The sequence below is a fragment of the Columba livia genome, chromosome 14 (genome assembly GCF_036013475.1).
Source record: "Columba livia isolate bColLiv1 breed racing homer chromosome 14, bColLiv1.pat.W.v2, whole genome shotgun sequence".
Taxonomy (NCBI): Eukaryota; Metazoa; Chordata; class Aves; order Columbiformes; family Columbidae; genus Columba; species Columba livia.
In genome coordinates this window covers 14,882,859-14,906,969 of record NC_088615.1, presented here as the reverse complement: position 1 = coordinate 14,906,969, position 24,111 = coordinate 14,882,859, and the positions used below count along the sequence as shown (strand labels likewise).

At 48.5% G+C, this 24,111-nt stretch overlaps 1 protein-coding gene across 1 annotated transcript in view; it reads right to left on the bottom strand.

The window, feature by feature from the left end:
• Positions 1-11,097, bottom strand: part of WWC1 (WW and C2 domain containing 1) — a 66,679-nt gene extending 55,582 nt beyond the window's left edge. Inside the window, exon 1 of the mRNA XM_065030098.1 lies at positions 10,783-11,097. Within this exon, the coding sequence (XP_064886170.1) occupies positions 10,783-10,901 (119 nt within the window). The 5' untranslated portion in view covers positions 10,902-11,097. The remainder of the gene's footprint in view (positions 1-10,782) is intronic.
• Between the last annotated feature and the right edge of the window lie 13,014 nt (positions 11,098-24,111).

Below are 24,111 nucleotides of genomic sequence, written 5' to 3'. Positions count from 1 at the left end.
CAAAGAAACACTTACCAACACTCAGTGCTCCATCACAAGCAGATTTCCAAGCAGAACAATCACGGGTCTTAACTGCCACTCGGACTGGTCTCATTTTTGTTACTACACAGCAAAACACTAAACACGGAGGAGTAACTGCATCAGCTGCCTTTGAGCTGACTCAGGATCCCCAGCGACCCCACTAGAAAGGACCACCAGTCTGTCTAAGCTGCTGGAGATGCACCATGACTTGTAAAACCACCATCCAAACTGTAGGAGCCCATCTCTGGGAAGCAAATAGAAAACAAACCAGGAAGCCTTGTTGGGCATTAGCTGCAGACTACTGGACAAATAGGGAATAAAGATGAGAAAATTCAACACAGAACATTTGCTTTGGGGATAAGAGTGGCATTTACAAAGGACGCATGAAAACAAGCCTGAGTGGAGGACGCTGTCACCAGTTCAGATGCAAATTCGCCTTTGCAAACTGAGATTTTTGTCTATGCAACCCTTTTGCAAGTGACCAAGCCAGGTTCCTTGGCCCACGTACCCCTCCCTTTCCACTCATGCATTCTTCTTCTAAAAAGAAATCTTAAAAAGGTAGTGAGGAGTAGAGCCCAAGTAGTACAAGAAATCAGGCAAGCAAACAACATGTGCTTTAAAAAAGTATTTATGTTCAGGTTATGCTTCCCTTAGCATCAAGCAAAGCCTGTGATGGCAGATGCCCTCCAAACTGAATGACGAGTGAGCCAGTTGCATAAGAAACAAGCAGTGCCATACGATAGGCTCTGAATAATTAACAGATGACATATGTCAATAGATCTACCATTATTCAGAATTACAGACCATCTCAACTGAAAAAGTATCACATTGATATTTGACATCCCAGATTTAGGTTAAATCTGGAAGCTTCTACATTCAAACTTAAAAACAAAAAAGAAAAGTTAGGAAGTCTAAGATATCTTGCAAAACCTTGGTGCCACAGAAAGCCATGGGACATGGGAGCAGCCACGACATTTCACTTTCCTGCATACGTAGGTTAAAATAAGGCAGAAATACACTCACTGAGGACTGTAAGGAGATCTCTTTATGGACAAATCTGCCTACTTGAGAACTAGCTGTTAAGCAGCCTAAAGCCTTCTCTGTATGTGTCCACATAAGAATTAAATAGTGTCTCATCAAGGCTACAGATTGTTTAACTTTGATGCTCAGATCTTACAGTGTGAAATACTTACTAGTGACACAAGAAAAGACAAATTACAAGACTGGCTTGCTGCCCTGCGGGCTGACAAGCTATTCAGGTTAGCTGGATGCAGAGATGATTTCAAGGAATTTCAGAAAAATCTAAACAAGTGGGTAAACTGACAACTCAAGTGGAGAGAGATCAGATGCTGAGAAACATTGAATAATACAGTGAGCAGAAGAGCCCAACCTCCTTATTCTCTCAGGGTTAACACACACCACTAATCAAATACACCCAAGCATCACCACATACACGTTCCAACAAAAAAGTCTGTTCTAAGTGCTGATTTGATTTCAAGTTTAACCATGTCAAAACTCCACAACACAAAAATGCTTATCATGTTAAGGATTCTTTTTTTAAAACACAATTCAATATGAAAAGATCACCTGGAACACTATACACAGTACAGGTCATCCTAATTTAGACAAGCCTTACCTTTTTATCTTAGAAATACTTCCTTTTCATAACAAGTTCTTCCTTGAGAAAAGCTTCCATCTCCGCTATACAGGAATTAAGAGCAACAGCAGTCAATGGAGCTGCATCATTAGCATCACTCCACTAGTCACAGGGAGCATCTGGAAAAATCCTGAAGAGCACATAAGCTGCTGCAGCACAGAGACCTTCAAAGAAGGAAGTTCTCTGATGAGCCGAGCCACTCCAGTTCCACCAACAGCACAAGTCATAAGCAGCAACCAGAAGAACCAAAGTCACATCAGATGCTGAGGAATGGAAGTGGCACCATTCTGAACAAAGGTCAGGTGTGAACAGCAAAAGTCTGTCTAAAGAGCACTGCAAACAGTTGTTACACACCAGAGCAGCATCACTAATTGAGCACGGACCTTACCCCATGTGCGCTGTTGAAGCAGAACTGTCACATCCACTAGATCTGAGACACAAGATGCAGCAGCACAGCACGCATGTGCTGCCTCGGAAATCCCTACAAGCCCCCAGAGAAGCACGGGAGCCCAGTGGAACGGGCAGCAGACAGGCTGAAGAGTTCCTCTTGGGGAAGGTCGTCTTCTGGGGTGCTGCCTGCCTCCCCACTCTCACCCATGCACCTCCCTTGCATTTCAGCAGCTGCAGAGGAAGCCAGTTCCACCAAATGAGTAGCATCATCTCCACCTCCCACAGGGGTCACTACAAGCTTCTCCGCAGCCTGAATCAGGCTGAGTGACCCAGCAGCACCCAGACAGGCCACCAGCCTGAGACACTACACAGGAAACAGACTGGATAACGTGCAGAGCTGCATCACATGTAACAGTCAAATACTTTCCATTATCATCCCCACGCAAGCTCCCTTTGAGATAATTTGGATAAGCAGCTCAAAACCACACTCCACCTTTCAAACAGTCCAACTACAAGAACTCCAAGAGGCCGATGAAGCTGTCACCGAGACGACTCTTCCCATGCCCTCAGGGGCTGGGTGCCATGGTCCAACAGATCACCGATGCCAACCTGCCCAGGCCCCTCGCAGGACATCCCGCAGGACCTGTGCCCAGGATGGCATGGGGACTGCAGGGACCAGGGGGCAGCCTGTGCGGCTGGGCCACTGCTATGTCTTCCAGCAGCTGCAGACACTCAGATGCCAAGTGAAATCAAAAGTTGTGCCTGGCACAAGCAAAATTAACTGCAAAGTTATCCACAGCGCAGCTTTACAGAGCAGTTTTGCGCTATGTTTTCCATGCCACTCTAAGGGTCTAGAAGATTATCTTGGCCACTGCTGTTCCTCTGCAGACCGTCCTCCCCGTGGCAGGGTTGTGAGGGATGAAACAGCAGAGAGCCCTCTCCTTAGGGCACTGCCCTTGTTCTGAGCACAAGGCTATCAAAGCAGTTGTAAGTCATGGATAAGACATTTGCAAGTTTCTACAGGGTCGTTTAAGCAATAGTTTCAATTATATTTTCACTCAAAATAGTTACGTGACCACCTCACATCTCAATTCTGCATAGAGCAGATATGAATGACTGCCTTTTGCAAATCAATACTGTTTATTGCGTGCTTTAAATCAATAAAGCTTTCCTCCTCAGAGTAAATTCTTCTAAAACAGTGATTAGGCATTTGAGGAGAACTAAATAGTTTCACTCAACAATACCATTAGTCTTGAAACATCAGCTTGACATCCCAGCCAGAAAGCACTTTGTCAGAACTAATTAATCCCCACAGCACCTCTATAAGATTGAGAAAGCAATTCATCTGCTTTTTAAATGTGTTGGTTACTTATGTTGCAGAACATTGTGGCTGGGGTGGAAGCCATAAGCACCAGCATAAACAGAGAACAAACCAAGCCAGCAGAACCCATCCAAAAGCACGAAAAAACAGAAAACACTGACAGCTGTAGGATTTGGCTTCTTTGCATCTTCCTGCTACACACCAAACCTCCTGTGACTACCCAGAGAGTCTTCCAGATGTCACTTGACTGGATGAGTGGCAGTGAAAAGCAGTTATTATTCTATTGGGAACAGTTTTGTCTGTTGTTTGTTCAGCCAATTATCTATGCATGTAGCTTGAAAGAGAGGGGGGAGCAGCAACGTTAAGCTCTGTGAACAAGAACTCTGGGTTTTATTTGAGCAGTCAGAGCTAAGTCTTGATTACTACAAGCAAAGCACGTAACCTTACTACACAGGTCTCATGAATGGCAACCAGCCAACACAACAGTTACTCCTCTCCAAGGAAGTGGTCAATCTACATAGTTCTCATACGTGTATGGAGTAGCACCAGCCTACACACTTCCACCTGACTTTGCCTAGCTGCTGCCACCCCTTTATTCATGTATTTTTTCCCAACTAATACTTGCCCCACTGGAGGGGCACTCCAGGCCACCAGGTTCAAACAGCCCCTGCACAGGAAGAACATCAGCAACGCTTTCCCAAAACAGCGGCACCATCTCTCTCCCTCTTTGCAAAAGACTTCAAGCTTCCCCATACCTGACACAACCATCTGCCAAGTCAAGCCCAGAACATTTCAATCCCAGCAGAACGGGAGCGGAGCTGAGTCCCGGTAAGGCGGGCAGGAACGCGCTGCGGGCGGTGACAGCCGTCACCTTCAGGAACACAGAATATGATTCAATCATTTATTAATAGATTCCTCCAGTAACTGAGATAAGAGCTCAGTCTGAAAATGTGGTGTGGAAGGTCAGTGACAGGACCACCCTTGGCCACACATCACTTTAGGAACAAGTTATTTCTTTAAAGTTTTTTTCACATGTTTTCCTATAAATTTTCTGGCACAAGCTAGAGGAATTTAAATCACATCCAGACATGGAAAAGGTTGCTACAAACTCATCTTCCCGTAACTGCACTAGCTATGAAGACATCAGCGTGAATTACACCTTTAGGAGATGCTCTACCCCGCTGCTGGGTTCATCCGGGCTCCAGCAAGTGAAAAATCCACTCTCCCAGTAGAACTCAGCCAGAAATCACGGGGCAAAGTTGAGCACCTCCAGCTTTGGAACACCTCCCCAGCCAGGCTGGCAGAGAGCCTGCCCAGGTCAAGTGCCTGGGGACAGCTTCCCAAGTGTTCCCTCAGCAGCATTCCTGGGCTGCCACCAGCACCAGCTCCGCTCCCACAGCCCCTCATGAGTTCTTCACACACGTACACAACCTGGATCAACTGTTTCTGTGAAATAAACCCTGACAATAAAATAACATTTTTCAGGCAGACCCATTTCTGGCCCTTGCTTCCTGCAGCGATACAGAACTTTCCTCTGGCAGCAGCTTCAGGTGCCCATCATCTCCTGCCCCAGGTCACCTACACGGCGGCCACCTCTCGCCTGCCATACCCACAGCTGCTGGGATTTACTAGCCAATTTTCTGCCATTCCACTGGATGGAGATGAAGGTAACTACTTTGATTGGAAAACACATGACCTACATAGGGATGGAATTGTTGATCCCCTTGACAAATAAGTTTCCCGTCTGTGGCAGTGTCACTAACTTCACAAGTCATCAGTTTTTGAGGCAAAATTAAAGGACTGATCTCATGAGCAAGATGACCTTGTCAAAGCAGAAGATGAAGCTCAACCTACATATTTCTAAACAATATGATTTACAGAGACTTCTTCAAAAGCAGTTCTGATCTTTTAAGACTTAGAATTCCCAAAGATGCATTAAAAAGCTGCTGAGCTGAGCAAAGCGCCACATTTTTCATTTCTTCATGTTCCATAGGGAAGTAAGATAAAATAATGCTTTTAGTAGTCCTAAAGCCACTGCCAACATCCTCTGCAGCTACACACGTGTGCGTACAAAACCTTTAGCAAAGATGCTCTTGTTAAAAAGCATCATACCTGTTGTATCCAGCTGCCCTCCCCAGTTCCAAGTGAGTTCACACAAGTGAGCAAGCACCGTGGCTCTGGAGGCAGCGCCTGCAGCCTCCAAAGCTGGCAACGCATCCTACCATAACATACAGACACACAAAACCCACAAATCACCCCCACAACAACAAACAAACCACCAAACAAACAAACAAAAACCACAAAAAAAATCAAAGCCTAAAACCAAGCAACACCAACAATGAAGTTTGATTTTCATAACTGAAGAGGTCTGACTGATTTCAGCTCTAATCCACTTTTTCCAATCACGGGTGCAGCTTGCGTTAATTCATCTTGGAAGACTCTTGATACTAACAAATGAAAAAAAAAAACTGAAGTATCACAACCTTACTTGTTGCCCGTTTCCCTATATATTAGCACTTATATAAACCAATTAATTTTCGTTTACTGTGGGGGAAAAGTTGTAAGAACAGCACAAGTCCTCCACATTAAAACACCTGCTCCCAGAGATGGCATTTAGATGACTATAAAGACCACATTTCCATCACTCACTTCTGCACTCATGGAAAATGGTTATAAACGGTATCTGTGGGCATACACTGAACTGTCTGTTCTTTATAAAATAGTCAGCTATTTTGGGGAACGCAAACACGAGAAAGCAGCAGATTCACATACATATGGCAGGGTGTTTGGCACCAAACTAGCAGCCTTCAGCTGCACGACCCACACTGCTGCCAGGGACCAGCGAAGAATCTGTGGAAGAGAAATGCTCCATCTTTGAGAATTCTTCTCTCTTCCCCTTATGCTTACTGATATTCACCTACAGAAAAGCACAGCTCCTTTTACTCTTCCTGCTTTTCACTTCATTTCTTCTCACCCCTTTATTTTGGAGAACTCGCACATTTAAGTTAACTATATTTAGCTTATTCTAGGGATTAGAATTATGCTATAATCCAAGTAGTGGACGGTTAGATGGGGGTTAGATGGGAAATTTTAACATGATGATCACATTTCTAAATCTTTCATACAGGAAGTCTGGATAACAAATGTGAAGAGCAGACCGGGGATGAAAAGCTTCAGGATCAGGATCATACAGGAGGCAAAATATGCTGCAGTATTTCACATTGAGCCTAGAAGGCAGACCTAGAGGGGCACAGCAAGATGACTGTGCTCTCCATATGACACACCTAGCTTTTGTTCACTTAGATCCTCAGGCTCAGCAAGCCTGAATCTTCCTCTATAAATAGGCAGCCCTAACTATTTTGAAAGCACTAAGTCTTCTACATGTGACAACATGTACATTGGCACATATTGGCCCCAAGCCCTGGCAAGTCGCTTCCCTAATTCTCTTTACCAGAGCTCTGCTCTGTGGGTTCAAACTGGAAAAACCTCCATACGGAGTAGGAAGGGATTTCAGGGAGCAACTGCGGTATCTAGGCTTTCATTTAGCTAACATCTCCAACCCTTTACATCACTAAGAGCCCTAAAAAATTGTAGGGCCACCAATTGAGGCACTGCTGCCTCCTGAAACTGAAAACATCTGCTGCTGTTTAGCAGTTTCACCAAGCTCAAACTGGAAGGGCTCCCATTGCACCAGCTTTCCCTCTCAATAGGAGCCTAGTGATTGGGGTAAAATGAGAAGTTTAGTGAAAAACCAGAAAAAACTGTTTACAGCATCATGCCAGCAGGATGAGTATGACAACACAAGTACTGGAGAGTGGGACAGGTTACGAGGCATCTCCAAATCCTCGGTACAATCAGGAAGCTTCTGGGTTGAAACACAAAGAGAAGAGAGAAAAAACTATCATCTTCCAAGATAGTTTGAGGAAGAGTAGAGGCTCCCTAAGCCTGGTGTAAAGAACTCAAGGAACCCACATAAACCCAGATACACACCTGTAACCTCACATCTGATGAAAGGAAAAAAACTCATCTGGGGCACTCTTGCTGCAACTCCTGATTCATATGGGTGTTTAAGAAGAGGCAGCAGCTGCTGCTAACGTTTCTGAGACACTCTTATTTTCTGTTTGGTTAGCAGCACAGCAGCTTACAGTGCAGACGCACCCTCTGTGTTAAGAAAGCAGCTGGGACAAGTCTCCCATATGTTTTACCAAATGCTATGTACTGGTGCATACCTGAAAGATCATGCTTGCTTCTAAAACCAGGAATGACAAATTTCCTCCCCTAGCTCAGGAAGGTTTGATCTCCAATTATACTGTATCCAAGTCTTGAATTATCTCATTTCAAACAAATCTACAAAAAAATTCAGCTATGTGAGCTTCCTTTTACACAAGATAAAACACAGTAGTTTGGGGTTTTTTTCCCCACATGGTCACTAGAACTACCTTACAGCTTTTTAACCTGAAATTCCTGCCTACAAGGTACCTTGATTCCTTTCTGTTACACCATGCCACAAGCACAGTAACAGTTAAGTCACAAAATTCTCCAGATTATTGAACCTTAGATGATTTCCCAAAATGCTCTAACATCCACAGGCTTCCCAGAACTGCCCTGAAGTCTTGTATACCCTTAAAGGGTACGAGGCAAAAAGTGTACTGACCTGCGGCTGCTTCAATCCAGACTTCAGGTGTCTGAGCATCACTCAAGTCAGCTCTGCAGGAGAGTGAGATGCCACCAGGTGCCAGTGACTTCCTACCAGCCAAGTCTAATGGTCCCCTTACCCCCAGCCCATCTGCAGGACTTGTGCCATGCATTACAGGAGCTGGAAAACCACCAGCCCAGCTTTTGATTTCACACAGTCCGAGACCAGATGAGATCACACCTTCCATCCCTTGCTGCCAACACCCCCATGTGTCCCTGCCAGGCCTGCTTCCCATTAAACCAACCTCCCTTAACAGGACTGCAACGCTGACACCAACTGCTGTCACAAAAACAACGGTCAAGCCCATGCCCTGAAGCTAGATGGTATCCCTGCTCGAGTTTACTTCCACTAAATTAAGCTAGAATGAAAGATTTAGGGAAGGTTTAAAAAGCTCTGTGCCCTATCTTTAGCTACCAGTTGTTGCTCCCTGAATAAACTGATCAGGTATTACAAAGGTACAGTCCCAATGACATGCAGCTGGGTTCAAAGTGAGCCCTACCATGTGCACCTTCCTCCACACTCCTCCAACTTGCAGTTTTACAGCCATGTTTCCTCATATCTACTGCGTTTTACTGAGTAAAAGACAGCATGCGCAGCTACAGCAAACAGAGGACAAATACGCAAACCAGCCTCTCAGGTGCAGAAGTTCTAAACATGACTTGTAAAAGGCTACGCTTTAAACATTTAAACTTAAAATGCGCTTTAAAAAACCTTAAAATAAGCAGTTCATAAACCCAAGTTCACTACTGCAGGGAGTAGTTCTCTTATGACTTGAGCTGATCAGAAATTCCCCATCAGCAGGTTTTTGCAGACAGTTGAAAGAGAAACTCCCTTCCTGCGATTTTGCCGGAGCGGTGCTTCAACTCAAACAAGCACAGGGACCCCCAGGTGACGGGGAAGTGCTGTGTCAGTTATTCTAGCATTGGACCAATAAACTTTTCAAAGCCTTGAGGATTTTCAGGAGGACTGTCTAATTCAGCTTGTTTTCTTGGTAGTGCTACTAGAAGATGACTCAGATTCAAAGCTTGTCGGGGCCATGTGTATTCAGGTGTATTTCTATGTGCACAACAAATGTCATGTGATATGACTTATCAGTACGTGTTTGAATATTCTCCTTTAACAGTGGGGAGTAGGTAATGTTTCTGCTACAGCTCAGTACACACGTGTAAATAAAGCACCCATTTAGTCTTTTCTGTCATTTTTGAGTCAGTAACCATAGACAGATGAGAATTTTTATAAGCCGCTATTAGGCCTATGAAGTTTCTCGCTGTCTTCATTCTCTGTAACAACATAAAAACGATGGGAAAACACTCCTAATTTAAGCTTGTATAGATTTATGAAGGTTAAAAAATACACCTTGAAACAACCCTGTTATTAGCTCTTCTTGACCACATTACTGAAACAGAAGCCTCAAAACAAGTTCCAAACCCCCACCCAGCAGCAGGTTACATTTGTGTACAGCGTACACAAGGATTATTCCTGGAATGCAGAACACTGTTTAAAATCTTGTAAAATCAGACAATCATTCACTTCCATGCCTAACAAAAAAAGCATCTAAGCAGAACTGGAAAGAAGGCAAAGTACTGACATCCTGCCAGCAATGGAAGCTCCCTCAAGGAACTGATTCCTGGAGCAAGGGGAAGAAAGGAAAACAAATCCAGAAATCACACTGGCTGCCCTACAACAGGGAAAACACTGTCAGACGGAGGAAACGTGTAAAATTTACCAATGACAAATCGCATCTTCAGATTGTTGGAATTTCCAGCGCACCAAGATGGATTTTTGAGTCTGCGGGTCTGGGACCTCCAGCTAACAGACCGTTAAACTTGAAATTCAGAAACCTGTGATTTCAACAGTGATCCAGAAGTTGAGCTTCCCGCATGCTCGAGCAGCCGTATGCTGGCTCACTGTAACTGCCTCAAGCACGGAGCCAGAACGTGCCAGGACGGAGCGTTGCTTGGAAAATGACCTGGCTCTTGAACAGCAGACTGTCTGCTGTTTCTCCTACTTTTTAAAGTGAGCAATATAGGGAAAAAGCTCACTAGAGAAAGTGGGAGCAAGAGGAGGCTGCTGGGAAGCAGAAGGGCGATCAGAAACACACCCTGAAGTGGGCGATCTCGGTAATCCCCACGCTCACCCATGCCATGGAACGGCTTGCAGAGGTGGGACACCACGCAGGGTCCGACCCACCGACACCCCCTCACCCCACTTCGTCAGTCCAACCTACTCCAAAGAGCCACCGCTGCTCTCCGGGGGGATGAGCGGGGCTGGGGAGGGGAAGGAGCCGTCACCGCTCTGGTGGCACCTGCGTTCCCCTCCCCCGCGACGGCAGCGTGCGCTGCAGATTTGCAAGATGTCTGGAGAGGGGAAAGGAGGTGGGTAGGGAGATGTGAAGGACAAAACAACAACCCCCCTCGCTGATCGCCCTCCGCCCCTCTCCTCCCGAGCAGCGGGCAGGAGCCCAGCGCCCGGCCGCGGGTACCGAGGCGATCGCGCTGCGCTCCCTCCCGCGGAGCAGAACCGGGGCCGGGAGCCCGGCTGGAGCCGAGGGACGGCGGCAGCGACCGACCGGGCAACTCGAGAGCAAGGAGCGGAGGCGCCGGGCTCGGGCACAGCTCTGCCCGCGGGGATCCCCCCACCTCGGGGAAGCGAAAGGGCCCCGGAGCCGCGTCTCCCCCGCGCCCCGCCGCCGCCCACCTGTCGCGGGGGTCGACCCAGCTGGTGGTGCGGCTGCCGTGGTCGATGTAGTACACCTTCCCGTCGTAGTCCCGCGCCTCCTCCCAGCCCTCGGGCAGCGGCAGCTCCTTCCGCGGCATCGTCCCCAGCGCCGGCCGCGCTGCCCCATCCACCGCTCCGCTCCGGGGCGGCGGCCGGGGGGCAGGGCCGGACCGGGCCTCCCCTCCCGCGGGCTGCGAGCAGCGGTGCGGGGGCCGCGCCGGCCCAGCCGCGCAGGGAGGCGCCGCCGCCGGGCAGCCTCACATGCCGGCCCCGCGGCGGGGGCGGGGCGCGGAGCCGGCTGAGGCGGGCGGAGGCGCCCGGCCCCGCAGCCGCGGTGGGGCCCGTCCGGGGAGGGCGGCGGGAGAGCCCCGGGTCAGCCCTGCGGCGCGGGAACCGCCGGCCCCTCACGCCTCCATTTCCTGCTCCGCCGGCGGCCCCGGCGAGTCTCGGGGCGGCTCCGCCCACCCGGCTCCGCCCCGCCCACCAGCGGCGCCCCGGGCGGGGGATGCCGGTTCCTACAGGCTCCGCCCCGCCCCGCCCCGCCGCCGCGCGCACGAGGGCGCCCCCTGCCGGCGGGGAGGATGGGACACCTGCAAGGGGGGCGCCGGAGTTGGGGCGCTCGGGGGCAGCGCGGGTGGGGAGCGACGGGGCCAAAACCGGGGGGCTGCTGTGAGAACCACTCAGCCCCTCTCAGGAGACACAGAAAGCAGAGGTTGGGATCCCATGAAGATGGCCGAACATGCGGAGCAGGGGCTCTGTGGTGTCCCCAGTGTGACATGTCCCGTTTGGTCGTGGCACTGGCACAGACCAGCACATAAACACCTCCCTGAGCAGGGGACATCCCTCAGGCTGTGTCCGTGGCCCACGGGTGTGCTGCCTCCCAGTCCCGGCTGGCTCCGCAGCAGTGCAGGGTCCCCCCATGGTGCAGGACACCCCGGCTGTGCAGGGCACCTCAGTGGTACAGGGCGTGCTGGGGCCAGCTGGGTCCCCACAGGTGTTGCCACCACCGGGGCACGTTTGCCACTGATGAGTAAGCAGTCCATGGAACTGCCCATGTGGGTCTCCATGGGGGTGAGGTTGGTGACTTCACCACTTACGCGGCTTCAGGAGTGAAAGCTCTTGGCAGCTGGGCATGTAGCTACAGTAACACCATCACCAGAAAGCAGGGCTATCAATATAAATTTCTTTAGCGCAAGAAGGGCCCAGGGACAAAGCATAAGCCAGCAGGTGGGTGACGGTGTCCCCAGTGCACGGCATGTTACCCCTTCCAGAGCAGCTGCTGCCGGGGCTCGGCTGCTGCCAGTACCTGAGCTCAGGCACAGCTGCCATGCAGGGCATAAGGAGCTACGGGGATGTGCCATCTCCAGGTTTCGGTAATTCAGGCTTGAACAGACTGCCCATGAGAGCATGTCACAGTAAAAGCTCACGCAACGCCATGCGATCAGGCCATGAGCTAACACGGGTGACCTGCACGGCGTGGCGATCAGGGGAGTTCTGAGTGTGGCAGCGTTTTCCCTGGGAGTAACAGCCAACACCGCTTTCCTACTGTCAAGGGTGAGGGAAAGCAAGAAGTTTTGTAGAGCTCTGGCTATTGAAACAGCAGAATGGGGTGGGGATCCCTGCCAAGCACAGGGGTGGAAGAGGAAACTGGAGGATGGGAAGAGGCGAGCCCCGAAGGGCTGGAGAGGAAAAGTGAGAAAGACATCTCATTTTTGTGTCAGATTTGGAGGGTAAGATAACTTCTTTCAGGCGTTCTGACAACCTGCTGGGAGTCAGCACTGCTGATTCTCCAGAGACAAAAGCAGAATGCAGTAGCAGTTGGCTGGTGAAGTGGTTGAACAGGGAAGAAAATGAAGACAAGTAAAATTGAACGTGCAGCATTTGGAAATCAGCCTGATTTAACTCCATTTTATCTGCAACCAAACTTGCAGGGAGCAGCTAAATGTGTTGCTTTTATGAACAGGACCATACCCACAGCTTTTACAGTAAAAACAAAGCAAAAAGAAGGGAATTAACACTGTATCTGCCCGCAATGTTAAACCAATGTTGTGTTTCTTGTGGAAGGGCAGGCTCGGTGGGAGCCGTGCCGCTCCAGCAAGCAGACACCGGGAGCCCTGGGCCCACGCCAGGAGCGCAGGGGACTTCTGCAGGGCACCGGGCTCCTCTGCACGGCTTTTAGTCTCGGGGATAATGATGTTTCTCTCTTTGTAAAGCACTCAGCAAAGTACTTAAGACATTTAAAAGGGAGAACTGTAACAATAGGAAAAAATTAGCAACAACTAGTTTTTTTAAATATTACCAGAGAAGCAGCGAATAATGAAGTGATAACAAATTAATGCATATTTTCATTTCCTGTATTTCTGGTCTTTTGTTCAAGCACAGAGATACTTCGAATCAGCATTTCGTTTTGAAGTGTTTCTTCAAATTTTCAGAACCCGTGTAGATCATCTAGAAAAAGACTATGTAAAGAAGCCAACCAAATACCTTTTCCGGATGTCATCAACTGTGTTTATGAGGAAAGTAATTGTGTAGTTTTATAAAGATAATTGCTTTTGAAATAAATACCTGAGAAAATATTTGCAGGTAGTTCTGACTCAGGTCAAAAGAACCCCTCCACCCCTCTTTATTTTTTAGCTCAAAAAAACCCACAAACCTCTCTCACTGAAACACATGAATTGATGAATGTAATCAGGACTGTGCATATGGTAACTTACTCCCTTTTACCACTTACACTCACAACAAAAGAATTCAGCGTTATCAGAGTCTGTTTGAACTGTATAGCAATAAACAAACAGGTGATTGTTTTCTCATGAGCAGAGAAAGGGAAGGTTTGGTTCGCAGGTAAGCTCTCAGCTATGTGAAAAGGAAGAGCAGGGCAGAGAACAAAGTCTGCAGAAACCTTACTTTGTTGCCCCGGGGCCAATGTCTCTGGCACGACCTCGTGTGCACAGGCCACCGTACCAGCCAGCTCTGCTGGGCCCACAATGGAACGGGTGACAAATTATTCAGTAGCAAAAGCAGCCATTTTCTGTTGGTAATTTCTGGTTTGGAAAAGCTGGTTGCTTGCTGCCTTTTTTTTTTCCCTGTTACATTCAAAAGTCTGTATTTTTGTACTCAACACGTAAAGCTCTATTCTTACTGACTGTGAATAACAAAACCACAAATGTCAAAAGCTACTAGAGCACAATATTGGTCTCTTAGCCCCCAACAGGTTTCTTCAGGTGTCTGAACTGAAATAGGAGGAAAAATGGGTTTGAATTCAATTGAAGGGAACAATTACATTTACCTGAAATGCCACATTTTGGTTAAAACCTCTAGCATTGTTCAACTTGAAGCAATCATACTGTTTCTGGGGAGGGTTACCTTACCCTTCTAGAAATCTTGTCCCCATCCAGCCCACCCCCAGACTGTACGTCAATGTTTTTCAGTTTTCAAATGGCATTTTAGCTTTTAAGAAAAGTCAAAACCAGGTTTGGAAAGAGGAAACATTTCATTTTGGAAGCAGCCCAAAGCTTTCCCACTTTCAGAAGCTGTTTCCAGCCTGGCCGGAAGGACAGAAGTGCCCACAGGCAGGGAAGAGCGCACACAACCTGCTGTACTTTCCAGTCCCAACGCGACCGGAACTTTCTGTGAACATTGGCAAAGCCTCTTCATTGTTTTCTTTCAAAGTATCCATTGCTGGAGGCCTTCAAAAAGAAAAAAAAAGAAAATAAAAAAGCAGCTGACATCCACAAAGCCGTCCTGTAGCGCAGACAGGTGTCGGCTGTGTCTTGCTCAGGTCCGGCCAGTCCCTGCACCTCTTGTTCCAGATGAGGCATCTGTCGTTTTGCTCTGTACACAGCAGCGTTTGGTTCAATGCTCCCTTATACACACTGTCATGTAGCCTGGGTGAGAGGCAAGAGGTTCAGGTTCCTCTAGCAAGGGGACAATTAAGTCAGACCCGTGCAGCAGGCTGGGTTTCCCACCACCCTGGGAAGCTGGCTGGCTGGATTGCTGCTGTGTTTTGGCCTCTCAAAAGAGGGTGGTAAGAGGTCCCTGGCTAGTTTGTTTATGAAACAAGATGCTATTCAACTGTGCCCCAACTGGGCACTGTCTGGAACAAATGATTTCATCTGGGACTCACTCCTTAGGGCATGTGCTGATTGCTCTCCCACAAAGTGCATCCATGCAGGGGGGTGTTGCTGGTCAAGTGTGCTACATGGGCACATCCTGAGTGATTCAACAAGGCTGCTTAACTCTTTGACTTTGTTGTACAGAAAACAAAGCTCTGGGATGTTTTGTCCCTTTAAGCTATAGATAAGGTCTTACTTTCTGACAATTTTATTTTTTCTCCTATTTCACACTCTACATTACTGGGGAATAGAGCTGGGAGTAGTGGTGCTGGCCAAACCCCAGGGGATTTCAGCAGTCCCACAAAGTGTACTGAGAGAGCATGCAACCATCCTTCTGTATTAAAAACAAATGCACTTTTTATCTTTTATTATGTGTTCAGATTTATGGTTTCATATGTTCTCAGCCATCTAGGCAGGAAATAAAAAGCTGAGGTAGTTGTTAGCAAATATTCTTGACCATACCTGAGGTACTCCAGTGTGAAAGGAGTTTTGGTTCAAGCTCACAGAACAGAGGCACCAGCTACACCAGGCACTGCGGAGCTGGACTCCGAAAGGTTTGTGGTCCCTGGGTGAGGAGGTCACAGTCCTATTGATGACTGGCAGCACCTTAACACAGGGTTCAGGAGCCCCTATCCCTCTGGCTTTTGTTTCTGTTCTCAGCCTTACTGACAGCTCTGGCCACCCTCACACAACCGTGCGCAGGAGACACCACCGCTCCCGTAGACAAACCACCCGCTCCCTCATCTCTCCTTCAGTAATTGCTTATTTTTCCTTCCATCCCATCATCCCAGGTTGCAGTGTGACCCACCAGACACCTGCACTTCCTCTGCGAAACAGCAAACGGACTGACTTAAAGCACACAAGGTTCTTCAAGGGGCTGGTGTCAAAGCTAACAGAAAGTGGAAGAGTGATCAATAAATACATTTTAAAAACCAATTAAAAGAGAAAGGACAGCTGGAAAATACATGTAGGAAGGTTTAAGATCTGCTCATCAAACTAAATAATAAAAGTTTGTGACAAAGAGGAAAGTTTAATTCAGCCTTCTTTTATGAATGCCTCAGGCAGCGGATTATGGATTTCTAATGTTAAATTTCAAGCTACCTTTCTCCTACTGTTTATCATAAACAACATTAGTAAACATTAGCGTAGTTCTTTATGCTCCACTCAGCATTGAAAACATTGAGTAGAATCCCCCATCTTTGTTTATTAAGTAGTAAATATGTAACTTGCTTTTGTGAGTGCATAGGATAAGATTGTGTACCTAAGGAAAACGTCAAGAATGTGTCACATGGCATCTAAAATGAGATTGAAAAGTAAAGGCAAGAGACCTGTGGCTGAGTATAGAAGCTACAGCCTTAAGGAGCCTCAGCTGCCGTGAGCCCTGTGAAAACAAATGCATTTGCAGCACTAGGTCTGTGGGACTCTGTCCAAACTGAGCCCTCCTCAACCTCCTGTGACACAGGAGGACACTGAAGTCCTCAGGTTTGCACTGACCAGATGCTCTTGAGCTACAGCCACATCACTGTATGCTTGAACAACAGCCTGCCAGGGCTGAAACCATGTTTTTCCAGTCCTTTGCTCTGGGTATTTTTTCGGTTACTCTGTTCAGAAGTAACTTGCCATAACCAGGAGTGTGAGTGTGTGGCAGGGCTGTAACACAGGTCTGTTTATGACACAGGTCTGCAGGACAGTACCCAGCCACTGCTGGATCAGGTTCTCCCAAGCCATGGGTCAATATTTACTCCAGCACAAGCATTCAGGCCATCCCGTGCCACAGGCAAGGCTGGCTCCGACAGCAGCATCGTTAGCCCCCAAAGGCAGGAAAATGCTCTGTTAGCTGAGCTTGGCCTCAGAGAATGGGATATGTCACAGGGCAGCTGCGATAGGGACTGTTCTTGTGATTCATGGGGCTGTCCAGGCTGCCATAAACACATTGCTCAGCCATGGTTTTACTCTGTGTCACCTTCACGATCCTTGGCACTTTGTACACCTGCACCAAAGATCTTTATCTTTCAGCAAACAAGCCTGCAGTGAGGGAATAAATTCCTAACTATGACCTTTGGGTGCTCTGAGATTTTTTTTCACCTACAAACAAAATATGATTTTTTTTTTTTTTTTTTTTTTTTTACAAACAACCTTTATCTCTGTTGTTTTATACGACTCTTGTGTACCCACTGGAAATGCTGCACTGCAATCTTCTCTTGACATTGCTGGAAAGATCGAGTCTCTTGTCTTCTCACAGCATGTGGACACCCCTTGCAACATTCACTAGGAGCCGAATGTGTGTTTTCTATCTTACAATAACTGGGAGCTGCTTAACCTACATGGGAGACCACCCCAGCGAAGCCAGAGCTCTCACAGTGGTGAGAGACTTTGATACCAGCATGACCCCTGTGCAAGTCCCCAAGTGCTCGGTGTCCCCCGTGGGGCACCCGCAGCTCTTGGTAGCTGTCACCCAGCCGCTCAGTGCGGGGCTGTGCTGGGGACATGGCGCCAGTGCTGAAAGGCAGAGGCAGGGCCGTCCTCGGTAGCCAGCCCTGGCACAGTCACCCTCAGTTATCAAAAAAAGAAAAAGAAAAAAAATTTCCATCAACCTGTCAACCTACATGACATAAAAATCAATTTGTTTTGTATCAGTTGCTACTTCTACCAGCCCGTTACTTGCCCAGAAGTTATGGAGATCTCCTCCCATAAGCAGTTTTCTCTTGATCATTTGTCAGCTCACCAGCCACAGAGCTGCCCCAGCGCTCTCCACATTTCTGGCCTGAAAATATGAACTTCCACATTACTGCCAGTGTGGCTTGTGACTCCCAAACCCAGAGTCACCTACAACTCCGTGCAGGGGTCCCACAGCAGCGCGACAGTGGGACAGTGGGACATGCACAGGATGCGGCAGAGTTGGAGCTCGTCCCCATCCAGTGTGACAAGTGTCTTTTGCTGCACATGAGGAGGAACAGCCTGCATGTGCACAGGCTTGGAAAAGGAATTGTGTCCATGTGCACTGATACCGGTAATTGCATTGTGAGCTGTAAAAACACCGCAGTGCCAGCATCATGCCCCTGTCACAGGGGGAGCGGCCGGGTGGGGCAGTGGAAGCACGAACAACAAACTAGACCTGCTTCCTCAGGCAAACAGGCATGAATTTTAAATCACGGAGAGTTTTGCAGTTCCGTAACCCCATGTCAAATATGACTGAGAACAGTATTTTTCCCTTTGCCCATGTCAGACCTTGTGGAGGGTAACGAAGCTGCAGGAAGCACCGCAGCGCAGCAGCCCCGCATCCCACGTATCAGCTGGAGGAGCGGGGGGTGCGGAAGGTGGGAGAGGAGTGGAGAGCGGGAGGAACGGCGGGTGCGGGACGGGGGGGGGGAGCGGGGGATGCGGGGGGCAGGAGGGAGCGGGGGGATGCGGGAGATGCGGGGCCGTGGCGGCCGCAGCTGGGGCCTCGCTCGGAGGTGCGGAGCGGGGCTCCGGGACACGCCCCCGCCAGGTGCAGCTGCTTTGTGACATGTGCTTTGTGACATGTGCTGGGGCTCAGCACGGGGCCGCGCTCCAATACGGACACGGGCGTTTCTGGAAGGATCAGCCCGGCGGCGTGAGCTCTCTGCCCAACTGCAGTGGGGGGCTTGGTGACACGGAAAAGGCTGAGACACCCAGTGCCTTCGTGGCCTCTGGTCTTTCCTGGTCTGATCTGCCCAGAGAGACGGTCTGGAGCAAGGAAGACTTCGCGTCAGGGCCAGGATCAGGTAAGGGAGCAACAAAAGGATGTGGAGGAGCTCCCTGGGATGTGCAGGGATGCAGCTGGGAGAGCTGAGGGAGGTGGCCGATGGCACTTCCAGGCTGCTCCCTACTGTCTTTGGAGGGTCGTAGCAGCTGGGGGAGGTTCTGGGCAGAGTGGCTGATAAACCAGGGGGTCTTCTAGCATCCAGGCTGGAGAAAGGGGCTGACAGGAGCCTTGTGAAGTTCAGCAAAGGGAAGTGAAATGTCCTGCATGTGGGGAGGAAAAGCCCCAAGTACCAGTACAAGCTGGGAGCCACCCGGCTGGAAAGCAGCTTTCCAGAAAAGTACTTGGAGGACAACTTGTTGGCCATGAGCTGGCAATGTGCCTTTGGGGCAAAGCAGGCCAGCAGCATCTTGGGCTGCGTTAGGCAGAGCATCACCAGCAGCTTGAGGAGGTGCTTTGTCTGCTTCTGGGTGACCTGGTGCAAGACAGATGTGGACATACTGGAGAGTCCAACATGAAGGTGATGGAGGGACTGGAGCATGCAGTGTATGGGGAGAGCCTGAACTGGAACTGTTCAGCCTGGAGAGGAGGTGTCTGGTGGTTTGGGGGGGATCTTATTGGTGTGTAGGACTATCTGAAGGAAGGAGTAATGATGAGGAAGCCAGGGTTGTCTCAGTGGTGCCCAGTGACAGAACAAGGGGCAACAGGCACAGGTAGAAATACAGAAAATTTTAGTTAAACCCGAGAAATACTTATTTTACTGCAAGGTGACTGAGCACTGCACAGATTGGCCAGGGAGGCTGTGGTCTCCATCCTTGAAGATACTCAAAATCTCACTGGACATGGTTCTGAGTCCCTCCTTTGAACAGCAGGTTTGCCTCTCCCATCCTGTGACTCTGTGAGACCTGAAGGAAGGAGATGAACTCCAAGTCCTCCCTCAGCCACCACCCCATGCTTTTTAATCAGGGCCCTGTGCTGTGTCAGGTGTGAAAACTGTCCTCGCAGGTGTTCATCAGGGGCTTTTTGACAGCCTGCCTTCCCCATGTGGGCAGAGAGCAGGCACTGAAGTGGACATGTCTTCAAAAAGACCACTACCGCCCATAGAGGTGAACAAGAGTCTCATTTTTAACTCTTTTAATCTTTCTTAATATTTTAGTTTAATTTATGTGATTGCTTCAGTTAATTAAGTTGGGAAGGGAGAGGTATTTGAAACAATCACAGGGCCTGGGCTGTCACAGGGCAGGCAGTAGTACAGCCAACACAACACTGCTGGCAGGTTTTCTTTGTATACGCAACCACAAAATTAGACTAAAGCCTGCCAGAAGCTGCCATCTAAAGATGTAAAACTTCTGTAAATGTAATTTCTCCAATAGCAATGCTGTTGAGCGTCTGTAACACAGCACGGACAGCATTACAGTACACTGTCTGCCACCTTCTGTACTCATGACGGCTTAACTGCCACTTCCATTGTAAATCCTATTATTTGTTAAGGATTTATAAATTGGCTGCATTCACTTGCTTCTCTCCGAAAGCTGGCACACAGCTCACTCCCATGGTGTTTTTACCACATTTCACTTTATTACTCGCCCTTTTTTTTTTCTCCTTGGCGCAAAAGCTTCACAGAAGTAGCCTGACTAATTCCAGAACCATTAAATCCTTGGTAGAGGCTAAGACACCACACAAACATTTTAATGAACATGGAAATAAGGGAAAGCCTATCTCGTTACATGAAATATATATTTTGAAGAACTCTTCTGGAAAGAGGAACAGCCCACTCCTGTCACAGGAGGTGTGGGGAAGTCTGGGTAGGGCTGGTGGCACTTGGGCCCACCAGAGCAGCTGCAGGTGAACTGAAGCACATGTATGGGAACAGAGCATCTGCTGGGGCACTGACTCTTGCCTTGATGCAAACCTCACGTTCCCCAGGTTAGAAGTGCCTCTTGGGGCCAGTGGTTGCAGGTTGACCTGCCCACCGTGTGCAGCCACCCAAACAAGGTGTGTGCATGGGAGAGGCCGGAGGGGTCGAGCCCCTGCCGCTCTGCCAAGCCGTGTCCTTGCCTGGGTCATCTGGCTGACTGGGGTACCTGAGCACTTCACACCAGCGCTGCCGCCTCTTTCGGTTTTTATTTACTTTGGTGGTGGCAGTGGGGAGGCAGAGCTGATACTCTGGGCTGTCAGTCAGCTGAGATTAAAATTACCAGTTTAGCCCATTAGTGTGACAGGTCCAGCTGTAAGGGTGTGCCAAAGCATGTTGTGATGAGTGTTGTGTGACCAGGTCTCAACTGCTTCTTAAACACCACTTGCTCTTCATAATAGCTCAGGTAATCACACCTTAGGTGTTGCTGGAGACACATACAGTTTGTGACGGTGACTCTAGATCTGCCCAGCACTGCTGCGTTGGGTTAGGTAGGAGCAGAAAAGGCTTCATCAACACATGGGAGTTAGTGCTTGGACACCGGTAAGAGTATTTGCCATTCTAGAGCTCTTGGTCATGTTCAGGCATTGCATGCAACTATGTTCATTAGGGAGCTGACAAACATAAATGGCAAGGGAGAGAGAATTGTTTAGGTATTATGAACCTAAACAGGCAGTTGGAGCATGTAAGGTGTGTATAACGGTACCAGGCAGGACCAGGAGCCTCCTGTGACGCCTCTGCCCAGTGGAACCACCTGCTAGAGCCAGCACTCCTGCGCTGTTTTCCATGGGCTGAAAGTGGCTATAAAGCTGTAAGTTCTCTCTGCTGATCGAGACCTGGCGAGTGAAATGTCTTCTGCAGCTGCCTTGGTCACTGTGCTGTGGTGGAGGATGACCCTGTCTTAAACTCTTCTGTGAGCACACAGCCCCTGGTGCTTGGTGCCACTGAGGTGCAGAGGTGAGTTTGATTCCAGAGGAGTCGCAGGTTTCAAATGCAATGAGTAGGGTTTAAACTAAGTAATCCTTGTAAATAAGAAACCTTTATGCTGCAGGCTGTACATGAAGTGGGTGGGAAGGAATTTTCCTTGTTGGCAGAAAAGCTCAGAGGCAAAAGGGTCCTGGTACCTTTTCATTACCCTGCTTAGCTAGAGCCAAGGAACCTGTTATACATGACATCTGTCTGGTAAAGCCTCATTCCCACATTCAAAACTGCCCAGGGATGTCTACTGTTAATTTCTCTTTAGAGAAAAAATTATAGCTCTAGAAGGTCTTGTCTTCTGAATAAAAATCTGTATTTCCTGAGATTAAGGGCCTTGTGCTTAACATTTGGATGGTGCAGGACTTGTAAGGCCATCCTACCTTAGTTTGTAAAGTAAGATCTCACCTTTGAACAGATGCACAGTTAAAATAAAGGCCACCTGAGTATATGACTGACCTTACCATGTGGTCCTCATGCAAGACCACTACATGAACACGAGGCAGTACAACAGGGTGACAGAAACTTTACCTTTTGGGTTTCCTAGGGCTGTAGCCTTAAAGTTGAATATCAGACATATTGCCATGTTCGATCATCACTGAGCGCTTTAGAAGCGTTTGCGAGACTGTTGGCAAAAGGGTCAGCCTGGCAGAAATTATAGCACAAAACAGCTAATGCAAATTATTCAATGGCACTTAGTTCCAATTAGGTTTTCTCAGATTCCTGCGGCAGGCTGATGCTTGTTTGCACAGGAAACTCTTGATCAACAAACATGGGAGAGCCTTGGGAGGAGGTGCTACGGTCATGTCCTGGGCAGATGAGAGATGTGCAGCTCTTCTGCTCTTACAGCAATGGTGAGCCTGGGCTACCTGAAGATCAGAGGCTCACAGGGTAACATTACAGAGGCAGAATGCTGCTGGCACATTCATTTCTGGCAGGAAACATCAGAGATGCTACATTACCCAAGGGGTAGGAGCTCAGAACTAACAGTACCAGAGCTGGGCTCCTGTGCAGATTTCAGGCTGGTTCTGTGCATTCTCAGAGCCCACTGTGTGTCAGGCCTTGCACTCCAGGTAGCAAAGAAACAACAAAGAAACAACAAACAAACAAAAACGTTTAAATACTTCCTTCCCCACATTTTTTCCCATGAGAGTATTGTGGATCCATTGGTCTGGCCCAGCCTTAGGAGGAGCTTCTATTGGCCAGGCAGGCACTGCTGGGGACGGGCAGTGCAGGGAGGCAAAGGCTGGTACCTCTGAGCATCTTGTGGGCAGAACTGCCATCATGCGGCCAAAAAGCCATGGAGTGCGACCTCAAGAGGCAAAACACACCAGTGGTGGTGAGGAGCAGGGTGTGCTGAGAGACATGTCTACACCAGCCATCAAGGCTTTGGGCTGAGTCAGGAGGCAAACCAGTTTTTTCAAACCAAAATACAAGGTCATAAATAGCGAATCCATTCAGTTACAGCAACACAATAGGAAAAAAAAGGAAATGTACCCTAATGCTGACTCTCCACCTGGTTTTATTACAGCTTCAAACAGAAGCCTATTGTTGGATTTGTGTCCACTCTGCAGGCAGCTTACGCTTGAGCGAGTTGGAATGACAAAGCCCAAGGTCGCGTTGGTAGCCCATGGGCTGGCCAGGGCCCGTGCACTGTGCCTGCCCTTGGCGAGGAGCCAGGTCTTACATGACCACCCTTGGCCTCTCCTGGTCACAGCGCTGTTGGGGACACAGCCACAGTGCCACTCTTGAAGCCACCGATTAGCTGCTCTTCCATATGAAGGACGCCAATAATGTCTCAATGGTGTTGCTGTAGGTTATTCCATACATAAAAAAGTGTAGCAAGGAGGAGAGAGGAGAAAAAAAATAACAAAACAAACCCAAGAACTTTGAGAGGAACAGGAGTGCAAAGAGGGAGTGTTGTAGAAGGGAAACGGGTGAAAAAGATACCTCTAGAAACAGGGCAAACTCAGATGGGACCACACGAGAGGAGGCACTAAGTGGTTGGCTGTGGCCACATCAGTCCAGCTATCTCCCCCATTCTGTAGGTGGAAAGCTCTTTGGTATGGCCTCTAACAGTCAGCTATTTTTTCAGACATAAGAGCATCTAGTTCTTTGTTATAATTAAAAAATACAGTTATTTCTTCCAATCTCTTTGATGCACCACACAAGGGTTTTCTAAGTAAGTGGACATGTTACTGTTTACTTGCCAAAAGGACAGGCTGGGTAGGTGCGCAGGTAGATGCACTGCTCAACGCAGCAGGGAGTCTGTTTGCAAACACAAAGAAAATGAGAGGTAAGGTTGGGAATGACCTTGCTCAATTCCAGCATAAACCTGGATCTAAGAGCTCAAGTGTATTGCTAAGGCTTTCCATGGAATCTGTGCAAGGTTGCCCATGGGCTTTGGAAACCATTGATAGCCCTGGAATAAATGGTCTCTGTGTTCAGCTAGCATGACGGGACCACTTTCAAAAGTTTTGTCTAAGAACATCCCGATGACACATACGTTACTTGCAAAGGAGCTGGATAGGGAGCCTCGTCTTTGTGACTGCATGCCCTGCAACCTGTCACAGCTCCTCCCA